Here is a 23,406-nt window from a genome sequence, read left to right on the forward strand (position 1 = left end):
TCGATGAAGTAAATGTGAAACAGGAAAGTGACTCGATGACCAGTGAGATTACAGATGCCTCAGGGATTTTAACCAATGAGATGATAAAGGAGGAAAAACATTTACATGAAGAAAGTGTGAAAGAAGAGGAGAAAATCAAAGAAAAGCAAACAGAAGTAAGTTTGCTTGTGCTTTCTGAAGAGAGAAAATACACCATTTAAAAATGTATTCATTGGGGGTAACCTGACTGACTCTCCAAAGAAATGGCCCTACTCTTAATATTTTTTGGAGCTTTCAGTTGAAAATTTTTTTATCTGATTTCTGCAAAATCCCTATCTCTTTCACTCGCCATCGTTGAGTTATGATCATACTAACAACACGCTCAAGCAATGGGAGACTTGAGGCCGAGCTATAGAGATGAGCCAAAGGACAGTAGAATGCGTCATTTTCTTTTGTGACGTGGCAGTGTGTGTGTACTTCATATATGTTTTATGAGCACAAGTACACAGATAATTGTGACGCAGTAAAGGAAAAAACAAATGAGTTCACAGCTTTAAACCATTTTGATACAGGCAGGAAGGAGTTTTATGAGTTCCCCATTATGTTTTGCTGGTCATGATACAGTAGCTCTTGCTGATCCAGGAATGAATCTGAGTAAACTTATGTATAACCATAAATGCTTATTGTTGGGTGGAGTCTTCTAGCATTTCCTCATTTAGCTCTTGGTATCTCAGTAATGTGAGTTGGGCATCATGCCTGTTTTTTTTTTTGTGTTTTTTTTGACAATGGTATGGCAAATCAGTTATGCAGCAATATTAATAGATCGGCCTTGCGCCCGGTCAGCTACATGGAGACACTAGCCGTAGGATTGTAACCAGAAAACAATTCTGAACACGTCAGCAAGCAAAGTGCTTATGGAGGTGTGATTTGTCCTGTTTACCAGCTGATGTGAGAGATGTGTGATTTGTCCTGCTTACCAACTGATGTGGGAGATGTGTGAATATTGATGTTGTGATTTGTCCTACTTACCAACTGATGTGGGAGATGCGTGAATGTTGATGATGTGATTTGTCCTGTTTACCAGCTGATGTGGGAGATGTGTGAATGTTGATGATGTGATTTGTCCTGCTTACCAACTGATGTGGGAGATGTGTGAATGTTGAGGTTATGATATGTCCTGTTTACCAGCTGATGTGGGAGATGTGTGAATGTTGAGGTTATGATATGTCCTGTTTACCATCTGATGTGGGAGATGTGTAAATGTTGAGGTTATGATATGTCCTGTTTACCAGCTGATGTGGGAGATGTGTGAATGTTGATGATGTGATTTGTCCTTTTTATCAGCTGATGTGGGAAATGTGTGAATGTTGATGATGTGATTTGCCCTGTTTACCAGCTGATGTGAGAGGTGTGTGATTTGTCCTGTTTACCAGCTGATGTGAGAGGTGTGTGATTTGTTCTGTTGACCAGCTGATGTGGGAGATGTGTGCATGTTGATGATGTGATTTGTCCTGTTTACCAGCTGATGTGGGAGATGTGTGAATGCTGATGATGTGATTTGTCCTGCTTACCAGTTGATGTGGGAAATGTGTGAAATGTTGATGATGTGATTTGTCCTCTTTATCAGATGATGTGAGAGATGTGTTAATGTGGATGTAATTTTTCATACCAGCTGATGTGAGAGATGTGTGAATGTTGATGATGTGATTTGCCCTGTTTACCAGCTGATGTGAGAGGTGCGTGATTTGTCCTGTTTACCAGCTGATGTGAGAGATGTGTGATTTGTGCTGATGCGGGAGATGTGTGAATGTTGATAATGTGATTTGTCATCTCTATCAGGTGATGTGAGAGATCTGTTAATGTGAGTGTAATTTTTCATACCAGCTGATGTGAGAGGTGTGTGATTTGTCCTGTTTACCAGCTGATGCGGGAGATGACAGAGGATCTACGGGAGGAGCGGTACAAGCGGCTGCAGTTCCTGCTGAGTAAAAGCAACATGTACACCCAGTATCTGATCCAGAGGATGGAAAGGCAGAAGGAAGAGGAGAGGAAGCGCCGTGAGAGGATCCTCAAGAAACGTGCTGCGCTCCAGAAGAAGAAGGAGGAGGCTAAGAGGCAGGAGGAAAACACAGAGGTAAATTAGGTTGCTTGAAGCCACAAAGACTGTCAATTGGCTTGTCTGTCTTAATGAAGAGGATAAATACTCCGAATAAACTGAACAGTTTTACATGGTTATAAATGTGATATTTAACAAAGCCTCACTCTCCCTTTTTTTTTTCCAGACCAGTGGAATGTCGACGCAAGAACTGAAAAAAGGAAAAATGAATAAATTCTTGTAATTCCTTAAACTTGTAAAATTTCTTAAAAGACCATATGTATAGTATAGTTGATTTCAAACTTCTTGTGTATGGCAGAAATCATCAGAAACTATGGACAACTCAGCAAGGCTAGCCTCAGGCAGCATTGTAGAAACACGGAGAGGCAAACGAGAGGCTCTGTCAGATTCTCAGGAAAGCTCTCAAGATAGTCAAAGTAAGACCCAGAAATTAATAAAAACATGCTTACAGTTATTAGTAGAATGTTACCGTGGCTAGTCAGTTAGTAGCCAGATGGTTCATAACTTATGTGAACACGCTTGCAACATTAAAGCAAAGGTTGTTACAGTATGTACCCTAATTATTCAACCATTTCGCATATGAGACAATTTCAGTGCAGTTTATGCACATTTATTATTTAATTTTGGAGACAAAACTACATTGGTTGGATTGGTCAATTCCAGGACTTAAAAAAACTAAAATAAACACCTAGCAAACATGCAAAAAGGTTGAATTCTTGGTTTGGTGCAAATGTTACACTGGCATCGTGGTTTCATGTGCAACCGAGCCGCTGAAATGAGAACATCTAGTGATTTAAGTGGCTTAGAATTTCTGGTGCAGTATGGGAATTTTGAACCTGTGTATTTTACATGGTGTTTCAGTCTTGCTGTGTACTGGGGAAGTATCTTATTGCATGTACCTTTATTGTTAATGCTCATCCTTTGTTCAAGTGCTCTGTAACATGAATGACCCACCAGTAGTCAATAATGAATCCATAATACTGCATGTCCAACTATTCTTATCAGTGTGATTTTTTTATTATTTGTTTTTTTACAGGTTCAAGCTCCAAAAAACGCAAAAGAATTTTAAGTAAGGCGGATAATACTGGTGATTCTGATAAGCAGGTAAAACTGGGATAATTAGGGAGATTTTAGTAAGGGTACCAAATTGTTAACCGAGTTTCGGAAATAATGAGTTTGACTCTACCGTTGACACCTATAGATTAATTTTCATTAATCTATTACCCTCTTTCTGTTGTGCACAGTTAATAGGCCTCCTCTGAATTACCTTCCTGTGACTATCACCTAATGGGAGATTAGTTTTTGAGGCTTAAAACCATGAGGAGTGGAATGTCCCATATTAAAGCATGAAGTGTGTAGGTTAATTCATGAAAGGGGCAGATATTTTCAGTAGCAAGATGTAAATTAATCATGACATCAGTCTTAGAGTTGTATAAATATCGATAAATCTGAAATGAAGGATATGTCCCTCAGCTTAGGTTGAATATACATAGCTGATGGAGTTGGCCAAAGCTTTTTATTGTATTTAATTAGAGCCAGTATTTTTAAATTATCTCCGAATGGATGAAAAAATACATAACATTTATCCTTGGCTTTCCAAATGAGTTGAGAAAGTTAAACCTGTCCTTAAGGTAGATCTTCAAGCAGCCTATGCTACTTCAACTCCCCCTAACCACAGCTTACTCATATAAACACACCTTTTTATCGGGAGAAAAACCTCAGGGGAAGTAATTTTTTGGAGCCCATTTATTGTTCATTTGGAACTTTAATAGTGGCAAGTGCATCATGGTAAAAGTTTGTGAGTAACTTTCCAAACATTGGTTGTGTACCTCAGGCATTCCTGAGGTAATGCATGATTTGCAACAATGAAATAAATAAAGGTAACTGCAATAAATGTGTAGGATTTAGAAAGTGCTCACTCAATAAAACCAATGTCCGGGTGAAATGTGACGGTTTCCTCTGCACAATCTGGTTCTTCCTCCATGCACTCTGGTTTCTTCCTCCATGCACCCTGGTTTCCTGCATGCACTCTGGTTTCTTCCTTCATGCACCCTGGTTTCCTGTGTGCACTCTGGTTTCTTCCTCTGTACACTCTTGTTTCTACCTACATGCACTCTTTTTTCTTCTTCCGTGCACTCTAGTTTCTACCTTCCATAAACCAGGCTGAGGAAGTGGACTCTGGACTAGACTTTTAACACCAACAAAATCCATAAACAATCATTGCTCTGGTTACATGTCAGTTGTGATAAGCAAATTGGATATTTTAACAAGAACTGTATGTGTTCAGTGTTGGCCTTCATGAGTAGATGCCAGTAGCTAACAGAATATAGGTGAAGTTGTCTTAACTGTTGGACATCTACTCTGGACATCTTCTTTTTTTATTTCAGCCATCAAAGAAACGAAAAGTCACGGATAATGTGAGCATTGAAGTGGACAAGGAGAATGTTACAGACAATAGGGTGTCATTGTCAGAGAGTATAGAAGTCGCCAGTCCTGGGCCAAAGGTAAAATAGATGGTGAATAGTATATTTCTGGTCACAGTGAATACATTTCAGGGCAGTATCAAGCCAAATAAATAGTTAGTGGGGGAATAATGTTTTCCCTGGTATGTGCTCTACAAATTGCGTTGACCTAACTAATCCACCGAACAGTTAAAGTTGTAGAAAAGCTTTATTACTCCAAATAAATTAAGGGCCAGAACATTGCACACTGATGTTTACCTTAGATGTCGCTCACAACACATTCAGCAGATACATTCAGTACTTCTTGATTTGCGTTCTATTTTATTTTTTTGATTGTTTTTTAACGTCCTACTGAGGAAGTGTGACTTTGTATTGGTGCATTGCCCAGTGAATATATTTCATGTCTGCCACACAAAGTAAAAATGGCATACCTTCACTTCGAACAGTATATGTGATAGTGTCTAATTTGCCTAATTTGCAAAGCAGTTTTTTCTAATACCCAATATCAGACTTTCTAGGATCACAGCAAGTGTGATATCTGTCTGATGAATGGTTGTGGCAAAAATTGTTCAGACATAAATGTACCTACTTTCATTACATTTCAGTGCTTAGACATTTGTTCTTTTTTTGTTAGATTTAACTGTTTCATTGGGGTTTAGCAGGCTTAAGAATTTTTTCACTTATATCACCGCAGTCATTTTCAACTGGTGTAAATCATCAATCTTTGGCAATAACAAGCAAACTTTCCAACATGACATAAAGATGTCCAGAGAACTGTGAAAGCAGAATATTTATAATTTCAGAATATTTTTTTCTGATTGTGCGATGATTTATTTACTTTCAGGGGGATGCTGAGAGCTCCCTCTCACAAGAATCCGATGAGCTCCTGGAAGAGGAAGAGATAACTGTGAAAAAAAAGCGATTCATAAAAGGGGAGTTAGCTCCCCCTGAGCAGCCTCATTTGTTCTGTGGGGGAGTGCTACGCTCTTATCAAGTGGAAGGCTTTAAATGGCTAAGTGTGAGCAAAAATCTTTTAATCATTGTCATGTTTCGTATAGTGCGTTTGTGTTTGTAGAACACCCAACATGATACATGTACCATATTTTGTATATTGATCAATAGAGAATGTACTTGAGATCTTGTCAGACCCCTATCAAGTTAACAAATCCTGCAGGTTGATGACTTACATTATTTAACTCATTCGCTCCCTGGAGCGGCTTAAGCTGCAGCCTAGCCATACCTCTTGGTCCTCTCGAGCGGCTCGAGCTGCATAAAACACTGTCTCTGACTGGTCTATATTTGCACGGAAATTGGGATTTTTAGGGAGCTAAACCAATCAAATACTGCCTTATTAGACCCTGTGGAAGCCACACGAGTGGTGTTCATAGATTTTAATTGGTTACAAGCGATAAAAAGGCGCGAAGATTCGATGACTTTCTTTGAGGCGTTTGCCGAAATGGCGGACGCGAGTACAGACGACGATTTAGAGGGCTTTATGAATAAAGACATTTGATAGGATTTCGATTCGGATGTTTCGGTTTCAGATGTTAGCAGTGACTACGCTCCAGAATTAACTAGAGATGCGAACCTGAACTATTGGAAACTGTACCGTAACAACAACAACGCAAACTATGGAAATGCAATTTTACTCAAATCGAGAGATACATTGTTCTAATAAAGTGATTAATTTTATGTTTACACACTTCACAGAGCAAAAATGCCAACTGCCACCGAATATCTGATGGTGGAATTATCCAAAAATCCTAAAACAAAAACTTGTGAAAAATTGTATTTCTGCTGTGGCCTGCTGGGGATCAAGCCGTGATCAGGATTGCGGTAGCGAGGGCTGAATGACGTGGTAACAAATGAGTTAACTTTGGCTGATTTTTTGATCGTGTCTTGCAGATGCTGTATGAGAATGGCGTGAATGGGATTTTGGCGGATGAGATGGGCTTGGGGAAGACAATCCAGTGTATTGCCCTACTCGCTCATTTAGCATCCATGGGAGTCGGGGGCCCCTATCTGGTTGTGGGCCCGCTGTCTACACTCCCAAACTGGTACTCTGAATTTGTGCGGTTTACACCTAAGGTAATGTTGTCATGGAACAGAATATTCCACTATAAGGTCTTGTGATCAAGCAACAACTTGATATGTAAGACAGTCTTGCTCCTTTCTGTTACATTGTTAATACGGATAGTGAACTACATTTTATGATTACATAGTGCTGTTTTAAGAATCAATTTTCGGAAAACTATCGGTTAGATTGAAACAGAGAGGGGGCTTTGTTTTGAGGATAAAAAGAGATTTAGAAGTTTGAATTTGTAGGAGTATTTACCAGAAATTGCATATGAATAAATAAAAAGTGCCATGACATATGAAGACAAATATGCAAAATATCCTTGGGAAGTGTGAAGTAAGTTGCCAAGCAACAAGTGGTATGATTGTGGTCTTCATGTATCAAATTAGCAAGGTCATACGCTAAATAGAACGGAACATTCTCTTCATTAGAATTTCACGGAAGTTACGAAGTTTCATTTATGTATCTAATCATGCAACACTTTTATTGATGGCTCGTGATTTTTTAACTTGTTCTAGGTACCTGTTGTTCTTTATCATGGATCAAAAGATGATCGGACAAGTCTAAGGAAGAAAATCCGCCGTTTGCTTCCAGTAAAGAAGAATGTGTTGACACAACCTGTGGTGATAACGTCGTATGAGATCGCTATGAACGATAGGAAATATCTGCAGAACTACGAGTGGAAATACCTCATAGTGGATGAGGGACATAGGATAAAAAACGCTCAGTGTCGGCTCATACAGTAAGTATCTTGTCAAGTCCAGCAGATAACAAAAAATTACTGCTGAAAGAAGCATGTTGTCAGCTCATACAGTAGAATGTAGTTTAGCCCAAGAAAATATGAAATGTTCACTGCTCAGCTAACAGTATACAGTAGGCGCCCTGTGATATCAAGCTACAGGTAGTAAAGTAAAGGTATTTGAAGTTATAATACAATGTGTTGAGAACTCTGGATCAGCAGTAGTGAGTCCAGGTTAGCTTGGGTGATCATCACTTTGATCAGATAAATGATCTCACAATTGAACAAAGGAGTTGCAAATGTCAGAAAAAAGTTGATCGGTCATGTGTCTGTTTCCATCATGTGCGTGTTTGGCAACCAGCATAAAGAACATCATGACATTTACTGCATTTTCTCAAGAGAAATGTTAAATGTGTAACAAAAGGCAAGACAAGATTATACTGTGTAGTTCACCTGCGTGGGCATTAGGTAGTAAGAGTAGAGAGATATGTATATGTATATGTATATATATATATGTATTTATATATATATATATATGTATAAGTCGTGAACTGCTGTTTTTAATAAGAATAAGCATTAAACAAGAATCATTCAGATTTGATGGACTGCTTTGTATTTTAGTGAGCTGAAGATGTACAAAAGTACTCACCGTCTGTTACTGACGGGAACGCCTCTTCAGAACAACTTGGCAGAGCTCTGGTCACTCCTCAACTTTCTCCTCCCGGAGATCTTTGATGATTTGGGAAGGTAAGGGCATCCCTGCGGTGTATTCACACGCCGCATACCCTACAGTGCTTCCTGAGAGGATATACCTATAGGTAGAACAATTGTGCACCCCTAAAGGGCATCACTACATGAAACCCCACATTGCCATCCCTACATGGCATCCAGTCAAACAGTTAACCGTAATCATTATTAGTGGTAAAAAGTAAACATCAGACATTTCGAAAACTGAGATTAGCTCTGCCGGTAAATTGTTTTCCTCAAGTAAAATAGTTTTAGCATCTGTATATTTTTACCAAGGATCGATAGATACTGAAATTGTGTGGACTATGTATCTTTGTTTATGGTTCCACAGTTTTGAGGCCTGGTTTGATGTCGAATACATCACAGGAGAGGGCTCTGATGAGAGACTAGCTGCTGACAGTCAGAGGCAGAGTGTCCTGTCCATGTTACATCAGGTGAGTGGATTACCTGACAGGTGTATATTGAGAGACTAGCTTCTGACAGACAGTGCCCTGCCCATGATACATCAGGTGAGTAGATTACCTGACAGGTGTGTGATGAGTGACTAGCTTCTGACAGAGAGTGTGTCCTGTCCATGGTACATCAGGTGAGTAGATTACCTGGCAGGTGTGTATTGAGAGACTAGCTTCTGACAGACAGTGCCCTGCCCATGGTACATCAGGTGAGTAGATTACCTGACAGGTGTGTGATGAACGACTAGCTAGTAAGAGACAGTGTGTCCTGTCCATGGTACATCAGGTGAGTAGACTACCTGGTAGGTGCGTGGTGAGAGACTAGTTTTTTAGAGACAATGTCCTGTCCATTCAGATCTGCCTACTTGAGCGATTTTGGTGTATTTTGTACCCCCAAAAATGTAGAAACTGTGACCATATGCCAAAGAAATATAAAATACGCTTAGACGCCATACATGGAAGAAAATAAAATCCAAAGTCTGATTTCAATTTTTTATTTTTATACATGTCTTTTAGTTTTTAGTATCGGTTCCACTATTTTAACATTCACATTACAGCGAGGATTTAGTAGGGAACCCGTAACTTGTGAATTAATATAGCTTAAATGTATCAGGGAAAGAGTTTCCGAATGGTGACTGTTCATTCTGTCTTCTCATGTCAACCCTTGTCCTTGAGTGCACTTTTCTCGGCAAAATGGCTGGTGATTAAATTCCTGGCGGTGATGTGCACGAAGAAAGTGGATGTAAAAGGACGAAGTCACAGCGAGAAATTCTTGAACAGGCACCCCTTAATCCTAAGAGTTACAGAGTCACAACTGTAAAATCCACATGATCACATGGTCAATACAGATCCCCGGTCTAGAATGGCTGTGAAACTCAAGGAATTCAAGATTGCTCCTGTCAGCGTCACAACTATTTTAGGGTATCCATATATATACTTGTTCAAATCTGCAATTTTTTTATAGCACAAGAAGCATCCTGTGAAAAAAAGCTTGATCACAGAAAATATACAGAACACATCAAAGATTGTAAACCAGCTAAACATGCCAAGTCCTTAATAACCTGATTTTCTTGATGAACATGCAAAATTTTCCTCTCCGTGACTCAAAGTGACACACCAAACATATCTTTTATTTCCCTCTGGGGCACCCTAGTCCCTTTTTTTTGGAAATTCCTGACATCTTTGTTTTAGTGACACAAGTATAAGTTTATTGTAATTAAACCTTTTTTGGATTGGTGTTTTTAGTTGAAATGGTTTTTAAGGAGGGTTGAAAATATATCTTTTGCATTGTTATCCTGATTATGTACCTGTAAACACGAGTGTGCACATTACATTCACTAGGGGTAAGCAGGTTTGCCCATGTTGCATCAGGTGAAATTGCATGACAGGTGTGTGATGAGAAACTAGCTGCTGAGTGATGGTGTGTTGTCCATCTTACATGTTGCTTGTTTTGGTTGTCTTGTTTACAGATTTTAACGCCATTCCTGTTGAGGCGTCTGAAGTGCGACGTGGACTTGTGCATCCCGCCAAAGCGCGAGGTGTTGGTGTACGCCCCGCTCACCTGTGGCCAGAAGGAATACTACTCTGCCCTCGTTAATAGAACTGTCCTTCAGATGATTGAAAAGAAAAAGGTATGCCCAAATTCAGTAACTTTACTCTCTAAGTAGATGAGGTGAAAATCTACAGAATCACAAGTACATAAATGGAGAAGTCTGCCACTGTGTTATGTTAGTTCACATGTCTCTGGCCTGATAGGTCAGTGGGGCTATGTTACTAAAAATATAATACTGAGGAATAATGCTAAATAATTTGTCTGCATGTCATGATCAGAGAGCACTATCAGTTTTGCCAGAACGCAATGTGGCACGTCTACAAAGGAGAGGGAGTATGTAGATGGGGAATCATATAAAGATTCTTCTTTCTGTTTATGTACTTTTGTCATTGACGCTATGTCATGTCAATAGCAGGTGAAGGAAAACAGAACTTAAAGGTTTGAAATAGCACTAAGTGTCTCGTCATGTGATCTGGCAAGAAATGAACTCTGATTAGTCTGTCATATTCTTGGGCAATCCATTTGTAATTTGAGTTTGAATTTCCAGGTAGTAGAGGAGAAGGTTGAAGTAAGCCCTAATGGCCGTCCTGTGCGCCGTGCGAGCAGAAAAGTGAACTATAAACTGTTCATTGAGGATGAGATGGAGGATCAAGAGGAAAAAATGAAGGATGAAAAGGCAGATAACTCAGATGAGGAGGATGAAGAGTTGGAGGAATGGGTGAAGGCTGTCATGGAAAATCAGACCAACAAACTGTAAGTATTGATACCCAGATGTAGGGTTTGCCATGGAATGATCATAACAATAAACTGTAAGTACTGATACTGAGGTGAAAAACAGAAAAACAAAATAAGTACTGATGCAAAGGTGTAGGGTTTTTATCGTGGAAAACCTAAACAGTATTGATGCCCAGGTGTTGGATTTTGTCATAAAAAAGGAGAACAATAAACTGAAAGTACTGATGCCCAGGTGTTGGATTTTGTCATGAAAAACTAGGAGAATAAACTGAAAGTACTGATGCCCAGGTGTTGGATTTTGTCATGAAGAACTAGGAGAATAAACTGAAAGTACTGATGCCCAGGTGTTGGATTTTGTCATGGAAAACTAGGAGAATAAACTGAAAGTACTGATGCCCAGGTGTTGGATTTTGATTGTACATTTCATGTCCTTACAAATGAAATATTACTTCTTGTAAGTGTGTGCAATTGTTATATGCCAATAGAAAATTCAGCTCTGACAACATGTAGTGTGAACGTATCATTCAGTAGACAACAGGGGTATGTCATAATATAAAAAGATGAAAGAAATAAACAAGCTGAAAATAATGCTTCAGTACTAAAGACACCATTGTGTTACTGAATATTGTTGAAGATAATCTTTTAACAATCATTAGTTGAGGTCATTTTTTTTATTACCTAAGAAACTACTGAAATGAAACAGGGCAGAAAAAGCACATTGTATCAAGTTTCATAAAATGATTGTTATTTCAGGAAAAAAGAAGAGAAGAGAACTCTGTATTCTTCGCAGGTGACCATCAAGATGGCAAACATCATGATGCAACTGCGTAAGTGCTGTAACCACCCATATCTGCTGGAATACCCACTGGATGACCAGGGAGAGTTTAAAATTGATCAGCAAGTCATCAGCGCATCGGGGAAGATGCTGCTTCTTGACCGCATGTTGCCTGAGCTCCAGAGGCGGGGCCATAAGGTTCGTTATTTAAACACGATTCTCTGTAGTCAGAATGTGTTGAGGAACCTGATGATGTACCTGTTTATGTCACCTTTTGGCAGGCAGGTGCTATACCACATAGCTCGATCAGGCCTGCTGGCCTTGCTGGATTAAGATTGTCAGAGTGCATGCAGGGCCAAGGTGCTTAGCACTCCAGTACTACGCATTGACCCAGGAGCATCTCACCAGTGTAGTTGCTGTGAGTGTGTGGCTTAATCTCCTTCTGTATGTGGGAAGGTCTGCCAGCAACCTACAGATGGTTGTGGGTTTCTCTCGACCTCTGCCCGCTTTCTTTCCACCATAATGCTGGCTGCCGTTGTGTAGGTGAAATATTCTTGACGCTGGTGTAAAACACCAATCAAACAAATATACAATTTTAAGTGCATGCTTACTGTGAATCACGCGCCTGATTAATTTGTTTGATACATCTCTGTCTCTGTTGCGTTCCAGCAACCTGCTGATGGATGTGGGTTTTTGCCGGGCTCTGCCTGCTTTCCTCCCACCATAATGCTGGCTGCCTTCGTATAAGTGAAATATTCTTGAATACGGCGTCAAATAAATCAAATAAATAAAAAAGTCTCTGTTGTGTTGCAGCTTTAAGCCAGGGGGTTTGTCAGATACTTGACCGAGATCGGTGGTTTTCTCCGAACAGTCCTGTTCCTACCCGTAACATGTAGAGCAGGGAGCATCTGCTTCTCAGACCTGTTCATTGACATTAGCAGATTAACTGATCCTAGGGCTGTAGTGTGGTTGTACAGATTGATGCTGCTACATGTATTTTAGCTGTCACATTTAGTCTGACAGACGATGTGGACGTGAGGGAAGTCTGTAGCCATTGAAACGATGCTTCTGTTTTTGTAGGTGCTGCTGTTCTCCCAGATGACAAAGATGTTGGACATTGTGGAGGATTACTGTTACCTGAAGAAGATCAAGTATTGTCGGTTGGATGGAAGCAGTAAGGTGGAGGACCGTAGAGACCAGGTCAGCATTCGGCCATCATTACTCTAAGCCACTGTGCTGTTTATTCATACATGACCTCTGTTTTGTTGTATTTCATATGTTGGACTGGCCAAAAAAAAGTTTTATTTTTGCAAAGTTAAAATGCAACATGGTGAATTCTGATTAGAAATCCCTTGTGTGTTACAAAAAGTTCAGGGTTTGAGTCTTTTCAATTTACTGGCTTATGCTAGTGTGCTTGCATATTAAAAGGCTAGAATGAGTGTTATATTTTTGGCTGCAACATGACTGATGGGCATTTTCTGAGCCATTCCCTTGAGTCCTTTGAGTTAGATGAGTTTTGATTGTGAAAATACATTAATATAGAACTAATCAAATAAATGGAATGGAAATACCTTCGCTCTTGCTGGCTAACATCTCTGTATGTTCTGTTTTCAGATTGACACCTTTAACAAAGAGGTGGATGTGTTTGTTTTCCTGCTCAGTACAAGGGCAGGAGGGTTAGGGCTTAACCTGGTCTCTGCTGACACAGTGATTATATACGACAGTGACTGGGTGAGTAGACTCACTGACACAGTGAGTGGGTGGCTAGACTCATTGACTGGATGAGTAGACTCGGTGACATGGTGAGTGGTTGTGTAGACAATGACTGGGTGAGTAGACTCAGTGACACAGTGTGTGGGTGGGTAGACTCATTGACTGGGTGAGTAGACTCGGTGACATGGTGAGAGAGTGTGTAGACAATGACTTGGTGAGTAGACTTGGTGAGTGGGTGTGTAGACAGTGACTTGGTGAGTAGACTCGGTGACATGGTAAGTGGGTGTGTAGACAATGACTGGGTGAGTAGACTCGGAGACATGGTAAGTGGGTGTGTAGACAATGACTGGGTGAGTAGATTCGGTGACATGGTAAGTGGGTGTGCAGACAATGACTGGGTGAGTAGACTCGGTGACATGGTAAGTGAGTGTGTAGACAATGACTGGGTGAGTAGACTCAGTGACAAAGTGTGTGGGTGGGTAGACTCATTGACTTGGTGAGTAGACTCGGTGACATGGTGAGAGATGACTGGGTGAGTAGACTTGGTGAGTGGATGTGTAGACAATGACTGGGTGAGTAGACTTGGTGACACTGAGCGGGTGGGTAGACTCATTCACTGGGTGAGTAGACTCTGTGACATGGTGAGTGGGTGTATAGACAATGACTGGGTGAGTAGACTTGGTGACAGGGTGAGTGGGTGTGTAGACAATGACTGGGTGAATGGACTCGGTGATGGGGTGAGTGGGTGTGTAGACAGTGACTGAGTGAGTAGACTCAGTGACATGGTGAGTGGGTGGGTAGACTCATTGACTGGGTGAGTAGACTCAGTGACATGGCGAGTTCAGGTGTATATACAATGATTGGGTGAGTACTCAGTGACAAGGTGTGTAGACAATGACTGGGTGAATAGACTCGGTGATATGGTGAGTGGGTGAGTAGACTCAGTAGACACAGTAGATTAAAAATTTAATTGAATATAATATTTTATTGTTTGACTTATTGTGAAAGGTGGGACAAATGCAGTTTTCCTGTTCTGCCCTGTATCTCTACAATGACCAGACTGTGTGACTTTACTCAGAATCCGTTCATTGTTACCAGTCCAGAATTATTGTTACTTAGCTTGGCACAAATTCTTTGGGACAGTCCCCATAAATCATTTGCATCCATTCATTTTTTTTCTTCAGAAAACCGAATCCAAGTTACACCCTTTGTTTGCTCATTCAGTTGAAACAAATGAAAGGAATCAAACGAATATTTGTATCGGTCGCTGGATAGTGTTACATTTAAACATCGGCGTGTAAACCGGCAGTCAGTAAAGCGGCTATCAGCCCGAGTCTGCTCTTGAACAAGTCTGAAGAATCAACAACAGTGGCTCCGCTTGTGAAACTTTTTCCCTAGAGAGATCAAGTTTGACACTTAAATATTTTGACGATATTCCCAAGTACATCAATACCCAGTACAAAGATATGGTTGGACATACTGTATGTAGGCCTGCTTTTGTAAAAGAACACATGCCGGCCTACATGTGTGTCCATTCATGCTAGGTCCCCGGTAACTCTGCAGGTTTTGTAAAAACTGATGTCGAGTGCTGACTACTATATTGTGCAGTGGGTGTTTGTCCAGATTTGGGCAAGTCCTAGCTTGAGATCTAATAAGGAATATTTACATCAGTTAATGTGAGATGTTGTATCCAGCCTTGTGACTGGGAATGTGACCCTGGTCATCATGCAGGAGTTGACCCCTGCTGATGACCCGTGTTTCCTGCTGATTAAAAGTTTTCGTTGTCATATTTAAGGTCATAAATAGGTGTAAGCATGTACGCACACAAAGTCTTGGTGAAACAAAATGTGTAGAAGTAGGCCTGCCAGTGGACATAGAGATGATAGCCGAATGCTACTTAATAATCTCCACAGGATGCATATGAGCTGTCAACTGCCAGCTTTTGTCTGAAGTCCTGGATAATATTTTAATCATGCTTTTTGTTGTGTGTTGTATATCTGCAAATAATTTCTAAAACTCGTGCAGTCTGCTTTGTGTTGTATAGTTTGTGTTACTCTTGACCAAGTGAGAAGTGTCTTCAATTCAATCGAAGTCTGAAAGAACTGAGTGAGGCTCCTAAGGGATGGGAGTGTAGGAAATGCATGTACTGGAAATGGTTATACATTACTGCATTATTCGTATACATTAATGCATTATTTGTTATACATTATTCGTATCTTAGAGCATACATGGAAAATAATTAGTGTTTAATATATAAATACGCATATAGATGACATGTTGTCTCTTTTGCGCAATTCTAAATTTATTACAGACAAGACAGACATCGTGCTGTTTCTGGCATTTGAGAGATACCTTCTAGAACCTCACCTGTCCCAGGGCTGCAGGTGCCATATGAGATGTATATGGTTTGTTTGTGACGGATTACATGTCCTTTGACATGTATACTCAAACTTTCCCATTACTATTTCCATGCGAGTCCCAAAATGATCGAAATCCCGAAATCAGGCCTTTCATCATTTCGGTTAGGTCGAATTGCTTGCACTTTGTTGTCAAGTGAGCAAACTTTGTACTTTCTATCAAATTGTATACAGCTTTGTCCGGCATTTTTAACATACCCCCATTAAATATTCTTTTCCCTGAGGGATTCTAAATTCATACCTGTCTTCAATGACACTGACCAGTGCAGGTTATTTTCGGCATTCTGAAAAGCCTAGGGCTATATAGGGGCATATAATTGCATACAATATAAACACATGTACAGGGTGGATGCTGGCGTCAGTATACAGGGATTTAGTATCTATCAGTTTTCTGTTCAGATATTAAAGAATTTTATAACTGCTGTGTGCAGGTGTTTTCGAAATTCAGCTGTATTCCTCTTGTAGCTTTCCGCTTTTAAGTTACGAGAACAGATGCTGGGTTCAAAATCCTTCAATCTTGTACAGTAAATCCACGCCTTCCTGGGGGCCAAATCGTCTGGAAAGTTGAAAAATCTAACTGCAGGGGTCTTTAAAACGTGTTTTTAACAGTGAAGCTTGCAGTTGTCCTGGTTGACACTTGGTGCTGTTCTAGCGGGACTACTTTCGCCAGGCCTGCTCTCTTTACGACTATTTGTAATGATCTGGTGCAAGGAAAAAAACGAAAAAACTTGACATCCATCATCAGAATGTTTGTTTGATTCAATTGTTTTAATCTAACCCAAAGCAAATGATTTATGGGGACAGTCACTAACTAAAAATCAGTTACTTAACAATAACCCTTGTCACTTTGTTATATTCGTGAATCCTTGTTTATTTATTTCTTACTCATAATCCTTGTATGTGGGAAGGTCTGCTAGCAACTTGCGGAAGTTTTGGGGTTTTCCCATGGCCTTTCCTTGTTTCCTCCCACGATAATGCTGGCTGCCGTTGTATAAATAAAATGACCGGCCCGGATAGCACAGTTGGCAGAGTGTCCGCTTCGAGACCGGTAGATCCAGGATCATTCCTTGATCGAGTCACACCTAAGACTTTAAAAGAGGAAATTGTAACTTCCTCGCTTGGCGTTCAGGATGAAGGGGATAGTGCAACCACTGGTTGACCCGTATCAGTATAATGGCTCGGGCGGGGCGGCTTACTTGCCTTCGGTAAGGCATCTCAGTGAAGCAGCACTAAATAAAAGAGCGGTGGAAATCCGTCCTGCAACAAGGAGGCACATTACACGTACATGCACCCTAAAGATTCCTTCGTCATATGGCCGAAAAATCGTTGAGTACGACGTTAAACCCCAAGCCCTCACTCACTCACTCCGTATAAATAAAATGTTCTTGAGTACGGCATAAAACACCAATGAAATAAACAAGTAAAATAAATACTCATAATCCTTGTTACCCTGTTACTTACCCAGAATCCCCAAAGCGACCTTCAGGCTCAGGATCGCTGTCATCGGATTGGTCAGACAAAACCAGTGGTTGTGTATCGCATGGTTACGGCAAACACAATAGACCAGCGGATTGTAGAAAGGGCTGCTGCCAAGAGGAAACTGGAGAAGATGGTCATTCACAAAGGTATGGACCCTGCTCTCTTCTGTTCACCGTTCAGCACTACTGTTTAGCTCCCGTATATTGATCAGGATTATTAGGGTGGTGAAGAAATGAGCGATTGGCAATTACGACTGTTTGTTTGAGCCCTTAGGGAGAGTAGCTAGTGTGCTCTAGTGTGAGTTTATTTTTCATGAAAATTGAGCAAAAATAAAAACTGAGTGAACATAAAGATGGACTGAAAATTGTGAGCAAGTTCTGCCTCTGCTCCGATAGAGTGTCTGAAAATAATCTCTCCCACATTCTTAAGATAAACTGTAGTGAAAGAAATACTGATGTGACGTGCACATTTGAGTCATAGGCAGCTGAGAGACCTTGTGTTAGCACAGAAATGTCTGCTTAGCTAATGCCATACAAAGCTCCAAAACAGAAGAGTGTCAAAGGTAGTTTCGTTTTGGCATGTGGCTTCAACTCTTTAGTAAACCCTTTATTTTTTTACAATTAAAACAAAACTAACAGGGTAGTGATCAGAATTGCCTTCATAAAAGTTTTTCTTTTTAACTGAGCAGTCAAGACAGATCGAGAATGGCTTTACAAAACTGTTTTTAATGAGTAATTCAAATATCTGTGCTTTTGTCCTTGCCCTAAACCATTGCCTGAATGCTTCCTATTTCTATTACTGGACTTGCAACTTTTGATCATTGTATTAAACTCCATTTATCAAACATTACAGCAGGCTAGAAGTATGTGTAGCCTTTTTTCTTGATTACGTAAAAAAGAAAAAATGGGGGAACAATGGCGACAACATTGTAGCCCCTAGTCTTATAACTTGACCCTTAAACATTTTAAAAATTGTCGCCTAAGCAAATTTTCAGCCTGCGACATTCCCTATTGTACGGTGTCGGTAAACTTCGAGAATCTTCTACTCCATCAAACACCATTAGTCGAGTCAGTCAAGAAAAAGTTGTAATGCTCTAATAATTGAGAATTTGTCATCACTATCCTCGTAGGAAAACACGGGTCAAGGCGTTGAAATCAGGTAAAATTGTCAGTCTCCAGTACATCCACATCAGTGGAGATGTAACCGTCACCAAGGGCCTGTTTATCACTACATGTGCCTAGGCGACGTCTGCTATTATAGGCCTCAGTCGTGTGAAAAAAATGGCTCTCACAGTGTGTATAAAGGCTGTTTGCTTGTGAAATCTGAATGCGTTCATATGTGGGCACTAGTTATAGCTTTACACTTTCTCAATAAAGAAAACTTGAATTAATATCATATGACCAGGATTCTTTATGTACAAAAACCATTTTGTGTCTGTATTCTTGTCTTCAGGAAAATTTAAAAGTGGGATGAACAACTTTTCCACTAGCCTTATACCCGTCAACCCGGAGGAGTTACTTGCTCTTCTCAAGACATCTGACCACGAAGGGGTTGTTCAGGGAAAGGAAGGGGAAGTAATTAGTGACAGGGATCTCCAGAAGCTGCTAGATAGATCCGACCTGGAGCAGATATGGCAGAAACAGAAGCAGCTCAAGTTAAAAGGTTGGGTTAATTCTTACTGTGCAAGGTTAAAGTTTCATTCTGATCGAAGAAACTGTTGCCTGTAAAATGGTTATTCTAGGTGCCATTCTGGCAACGAGTAATTCTTTTAACTAAAATAATTGAATCAGTGTTAGTTAACCTCTTGACTTCACAGGAAATCTTAACAGAATATGATGTTAAATCGTCGATGTATTCAAACAAATTTGAAAAAGTAATAACCTTTCAATTACTAGGATGCACAAGGTGCAAGTTCAAAACCAGCCTTGAACAAGGACTTTGTAGATTCCCCCTCTATCTCTACTTGTGGATCAGGTGACACAAAGTGTTCAGTGATAATTGTGTGGTTGTTCATGCAGTCTAATGTTCATCGCCTGTCTGTCTTCAATGATATTCATATCTATACATCATTTTTGGGATTGTGTTTGTGTGACTTGCCCTCTTCTTTCCATCACCTGTCTGACTAACCACTATTGTATAAGTGACAACTTTTTGAGTATGGTAGAAAACAACAATCAAGCGAATAAATAGGTCAAGGTCATACGCTGAATATGTACACGCACCCAATGAGTCTTTGTCATCGTATGACCGAAAAATTTTGAAGTATAACGTAACCCCCAAGCATACATCCATTCATGCAAGGTAATAGTAGTATCAGATTAGTTTTGAAGACTTTCGTTGTAGTACACATGCTCATGAAAATGTTCATGCAAAATTGAATGACTTATGACTTTAATCTTGTAGAAGAAGATGGAAAGCCTGTAGAAGAGACAAAGGAGGATGCATGTGTGAAGGAGACTAGAGGTGATGTGTCCGGTATTTTCAAGGTTTTGGACACAGAATCTGGGCGAGTGGGTCTGGGAGCTACAGGCGAGAACTCAGCTCTGCCCACTGCTGGACAATCCTAATACACGTGTCACCAGCCCTCAGTGACAGAGCTTAGAGCAGACCACCTGGAGGAGAACTGGATCATTCCCACATCACACCTCTCCACAGCCCCCAGTTACAGAAGCTAAAACAGGCTGCCCCGAGAACTGAGCCACATCTCAACAGCCCCATACATAGTGACACAACTTAAAACAGATTACCTGGAGACTTTGGATGTGATTTCTGAAAAATATGACACAGGGCTTAGCCCCCAGTGAAAGACACCTTCATCCAGTTTCACACTTTGCGCTTGACTTTTGGGAGTGGGTTGTATCTAGGTACAATATCTGAACTTGATTGAAATTTTTTCATTTCTTTTTACTTTTTAGGTTTTTATTTATTATGCCATTCCTAACCTTCATTTATTTTAGGAGACACATATTGTAAGTTGTTGTCAAATTCTGACTTAATTCCATACCTTTTTATGATCTTGGCATACAGCAGATTACCCGTAACTCATTGTGTGTTTTAGGCTTAATCCTGCTCTCAGAAAGACAAGTTCTTAATACTGAATGCATAACGATAACCTGACTGTTGAAATGTCCAGGTGGAGACAAGTTGTAGTCATACTAACCTCAGTTGAGGTGCAGTCAAGTTCTCAACACTGAATGCAAATCTGAGTGCAGAAATGTTCAGGTGAAGACTTGCTGTGGTTATACTCCCATTAGTTAAGGTACAGACAAGTTCTCAACACTTAAGGCATAACCAAGTGTAGAAATGTTTACGTGAAGACTAGCTGTAATCATACTGCCGTCAGTTGAGGTACAGACAAGTTTTTAACACTGAACACATGACTGAGTGGAGAAATGTCCAGGTGAAAACGAGCTGTAGTCAAACTGCCCTCAGTCGAAGTAAAGACAGTTTTAACACGGATTGCATAACGCTGCAGTGAGTGTGGAAATAAGTGAAGTGAAGACTTGCTGTAGTCATACTGTCCTAGTTTGAGGGGAGCAAACAAGCACTCAACACTGAATGCATAAGGCTACCGTGAGTGTGGAAATGTCCAGGTGAAGACTAGGTGTTATACTGCCCTGAGATGAGGGTTCTACCCTTGAAGTTTTATTAAGACCTCAGCCTGGTTTCTTTTTTTATGTGCTTTTTGATGAGAAACACTCCAAACATATACTTAGGCAGTTTGACTTAAAGACTGAACAGTTCAGGTGAAATACCTGTCTTGAATAGTTTAGGTGAAATGCTGTTGCATTGAACAGTTTAGGTGAAATACAGGTTTTGAACAGTTTTGATGATAAGGTGCTGTCTTAAACAGTTTAGGTAATATACTACTGCCTTTAATAGTTTGGGTGAACTTCCCATCTTGAATATATTAGGTGATATGTTGCTGTCTTAAACAGTTTAGGTGATGTACTGCTGTCTTAAACAGTTTAGGTAATATTCTGCTGTCTTAAACAGTTTAGGTGATGTACTGCTGTCTTAAACAGTTTAGATGATAGACTGCTGTCTTAAACAGTTTAGGTAATAGACTGCTGTCTTAAACAGTTTTGATAGACTGCTGTCTTAAACAGTTTAGGTAATAGACTGCTGTCTTAAACAGTTTAGGTAATAGACTGTTGTCTTAGACAGTTTAGGTGATGTACTGCTGCCTTGAACAGTTTAGGTAAGGTAACATGCAGCCATCTTGAATAGCTTAGGTGATACACTGTTATTTTGCATGAAGCAAGCTGGGTTATCTTGTTAATTCAGGGAGATGCTCAAGAATAATGCATGCATTTAAAGATTAAATTTGAATGACAAAAGTACAGAATTACAGACCAGTAAACAGTTGTTTGCTGGGTGAAATGTGACAGAACTTTGATGGGGGTAATGTGTTCGGCCTTTGCATTTATGTTTATTCCAACAGTGTCTGATTCTGAAGTGGGGTGATTAAGGACATACTGTACTGACCATTCCAACTTGTTCTCCCTCATGCTCTACTCTGGAAGTAATACTTTGCTTTGTTGTACAAGTAGTTGACATGTAATGGTAATGGTTTCTCATCTTTTTGTTGCATTTATTTTGTGATTTTGTTCTTTGACACCGAAATCCATACTCCGTGGTTATGCATTGATAATAGTAATTACGTGTACTTCACATCTTGATTGGTATTTCAAAGATAGTAGCAGATGGCATGAAACCAGTGGTATGGAGGACTGCTTTTAATTTTATAAGAAATAGTGTTGATTGCTTATACTGGAGCTGGTTTTATAAAGCGCTCTTTGTTAAGTAAGCACTTAATTACCATTGTTACCAACTAATGTGATCGACCAAATCGGCTAAGGACTACTTAACGCCTCGCCATCATCCAGCAAATGATGATGAACATTTTTCATACCGATATGGTTGGTAATGATGCAAGTCACCATATCAAGACATTGCTTACACAATTTATAGAAGTTTTCCCCCATGCAACTGGTTTAAAGCAATTATTTCACCTAAAATTGAACTGGCTGCCTTTGTATGCAGTTACCATGGGAACCATTAGTGTTTATATGATGGGTAACTAATTGTGGAAATGTGAACCATTTTGATACAGAGGATCATAGTATTCAGTGTATAGATGGCATGTAATTTGTACCCATGATTCACAGGATGTAATATGTAAAGGTCTAAATTAACATATATTTAACAGTTCTGTGTGGTTTTTGTTTTGCTTACTTTAGGATGATGATTTCCCCTTACCGTCATCGCATTTGTGAAAAACAACACACCTAGTGTAGTAAGTAATTTCAATAGAACTTACACAACCGTAGCAATCATGTTTTTCCAGCCACTTTTTCATTGATTATGAAGTGAGTTGTCGAGAAATTTTTTTGCTGTTAAGTGTATTTATAAAAAACAACTTCTGTAATGATCAACTACTCAATTGTCCCGCTGCAGTACTTACACAGTGTACTTGCTCATGTGTCACTGGGGCCTCGCAAACAATGTGCTCTTATTGATTTAACTGCGTAAACAGGTAAATCGTTCAACAGTCCACAAAAATTACATAAAAGAAAAAACTAACAACTGTTAAAATGGTGAAGTTTAAAAATAGCTTTCAGGAATGTATACTTTTGTAAGGATATTCTGGCTTCAGCCTGCTGAATGAAACCTGGGTCGAGTCACACCTAAGACTTTGAAAGCAGAAGTTGTTACTTCCGCGCTTGGCGTTCAGCATGATGGGGATAGAGCAACCACTGGTTGACCCATATCAGTATAATGGCTCGGGCGGGGCGGCTTACTTACCTTTGGTAAGGCGTCTTGGTGAAGCAGCGCTAGATAAAAGAGCGGTGGAAATCCGCCCTGCAACAAGGAGGCACATTACATGCACTCTAAGGATTCCTTTATCGTCATAGGACTGAAAAATTGTTGAGTACGACGTTAAACCCCAAGCACTCACTCACTCCTGTGAGAAACAATGGAGAATTAAGTTTCATTATCTTGAAAGATATAATTAAAACATGTAAGAACATTCTACAGTTCTCCAAGGTTGTAACATTTGAAGACTTAGTTTAACATATTTAAACTGAGTATGGTAAAGAATGGCTAGGAAAACCTGCGCCCAGTCAATACAACTGGTGAATGTTTCAAAAAGCCATTT

The 23,406-nt window shown here is 39.9% G+C and overlaps 1 protein-coding gene across 1 annotated transcript; it reads left to right on the top strand.

Annotated features, from left to right (window-relative positions):
• The first annotated feature begins 35 nt into the window (after positions 1-35).
• LOC135474714 (lymphocyte-specific helicase-like) lies at positions 36-22,568 on the top strand. Its single transcript, XM_064754276.1, has 18 exons — positions 36-155; positions 1,901-2,113; positions 2,394-2,511; positions 3,132-3,199; positions 4,483-4,599; positions 5,402-5,575; positions 6,463-6,645; positions 7,153-7,376; positions 7,995-8,120; positions 8,452-8,554; positions 10,042-10,203; positions 10,672-10,877; positions 11,613-11,832; positions 12,715-12,834; positions 13,249-13,365; positions 17,230-17,389; positions 18,696-18,905; positions 19,647-22,568. The coding sequence occupies exons 1-18, from the start codon at positions 36-38 to the stop codon at positions 19,808-19,810; spliced, it is 2,805 nt and encodes a 934-aa protein (XP_064610346.1). The 3' UTR covers positions 19,811-22,568.
• The last annotated feature ends 838 nt before the right edge of the window (positions 22,569-23,406 follow it).

Source organism: Liolophura sinensis, chromosome 9, assembly GCF_032854445.1.
Source record: "Liolophura sinensis isolate JHLJ2023 chromosome 9, CUHK_Ljap_v2, whole genome shotgun sequence".
NCBI lineage: Eukaryota > Metazoa > Mollusca > Polyplacophora > Chitonida > Chitonidae > Liolophura > Liolophura sinensis.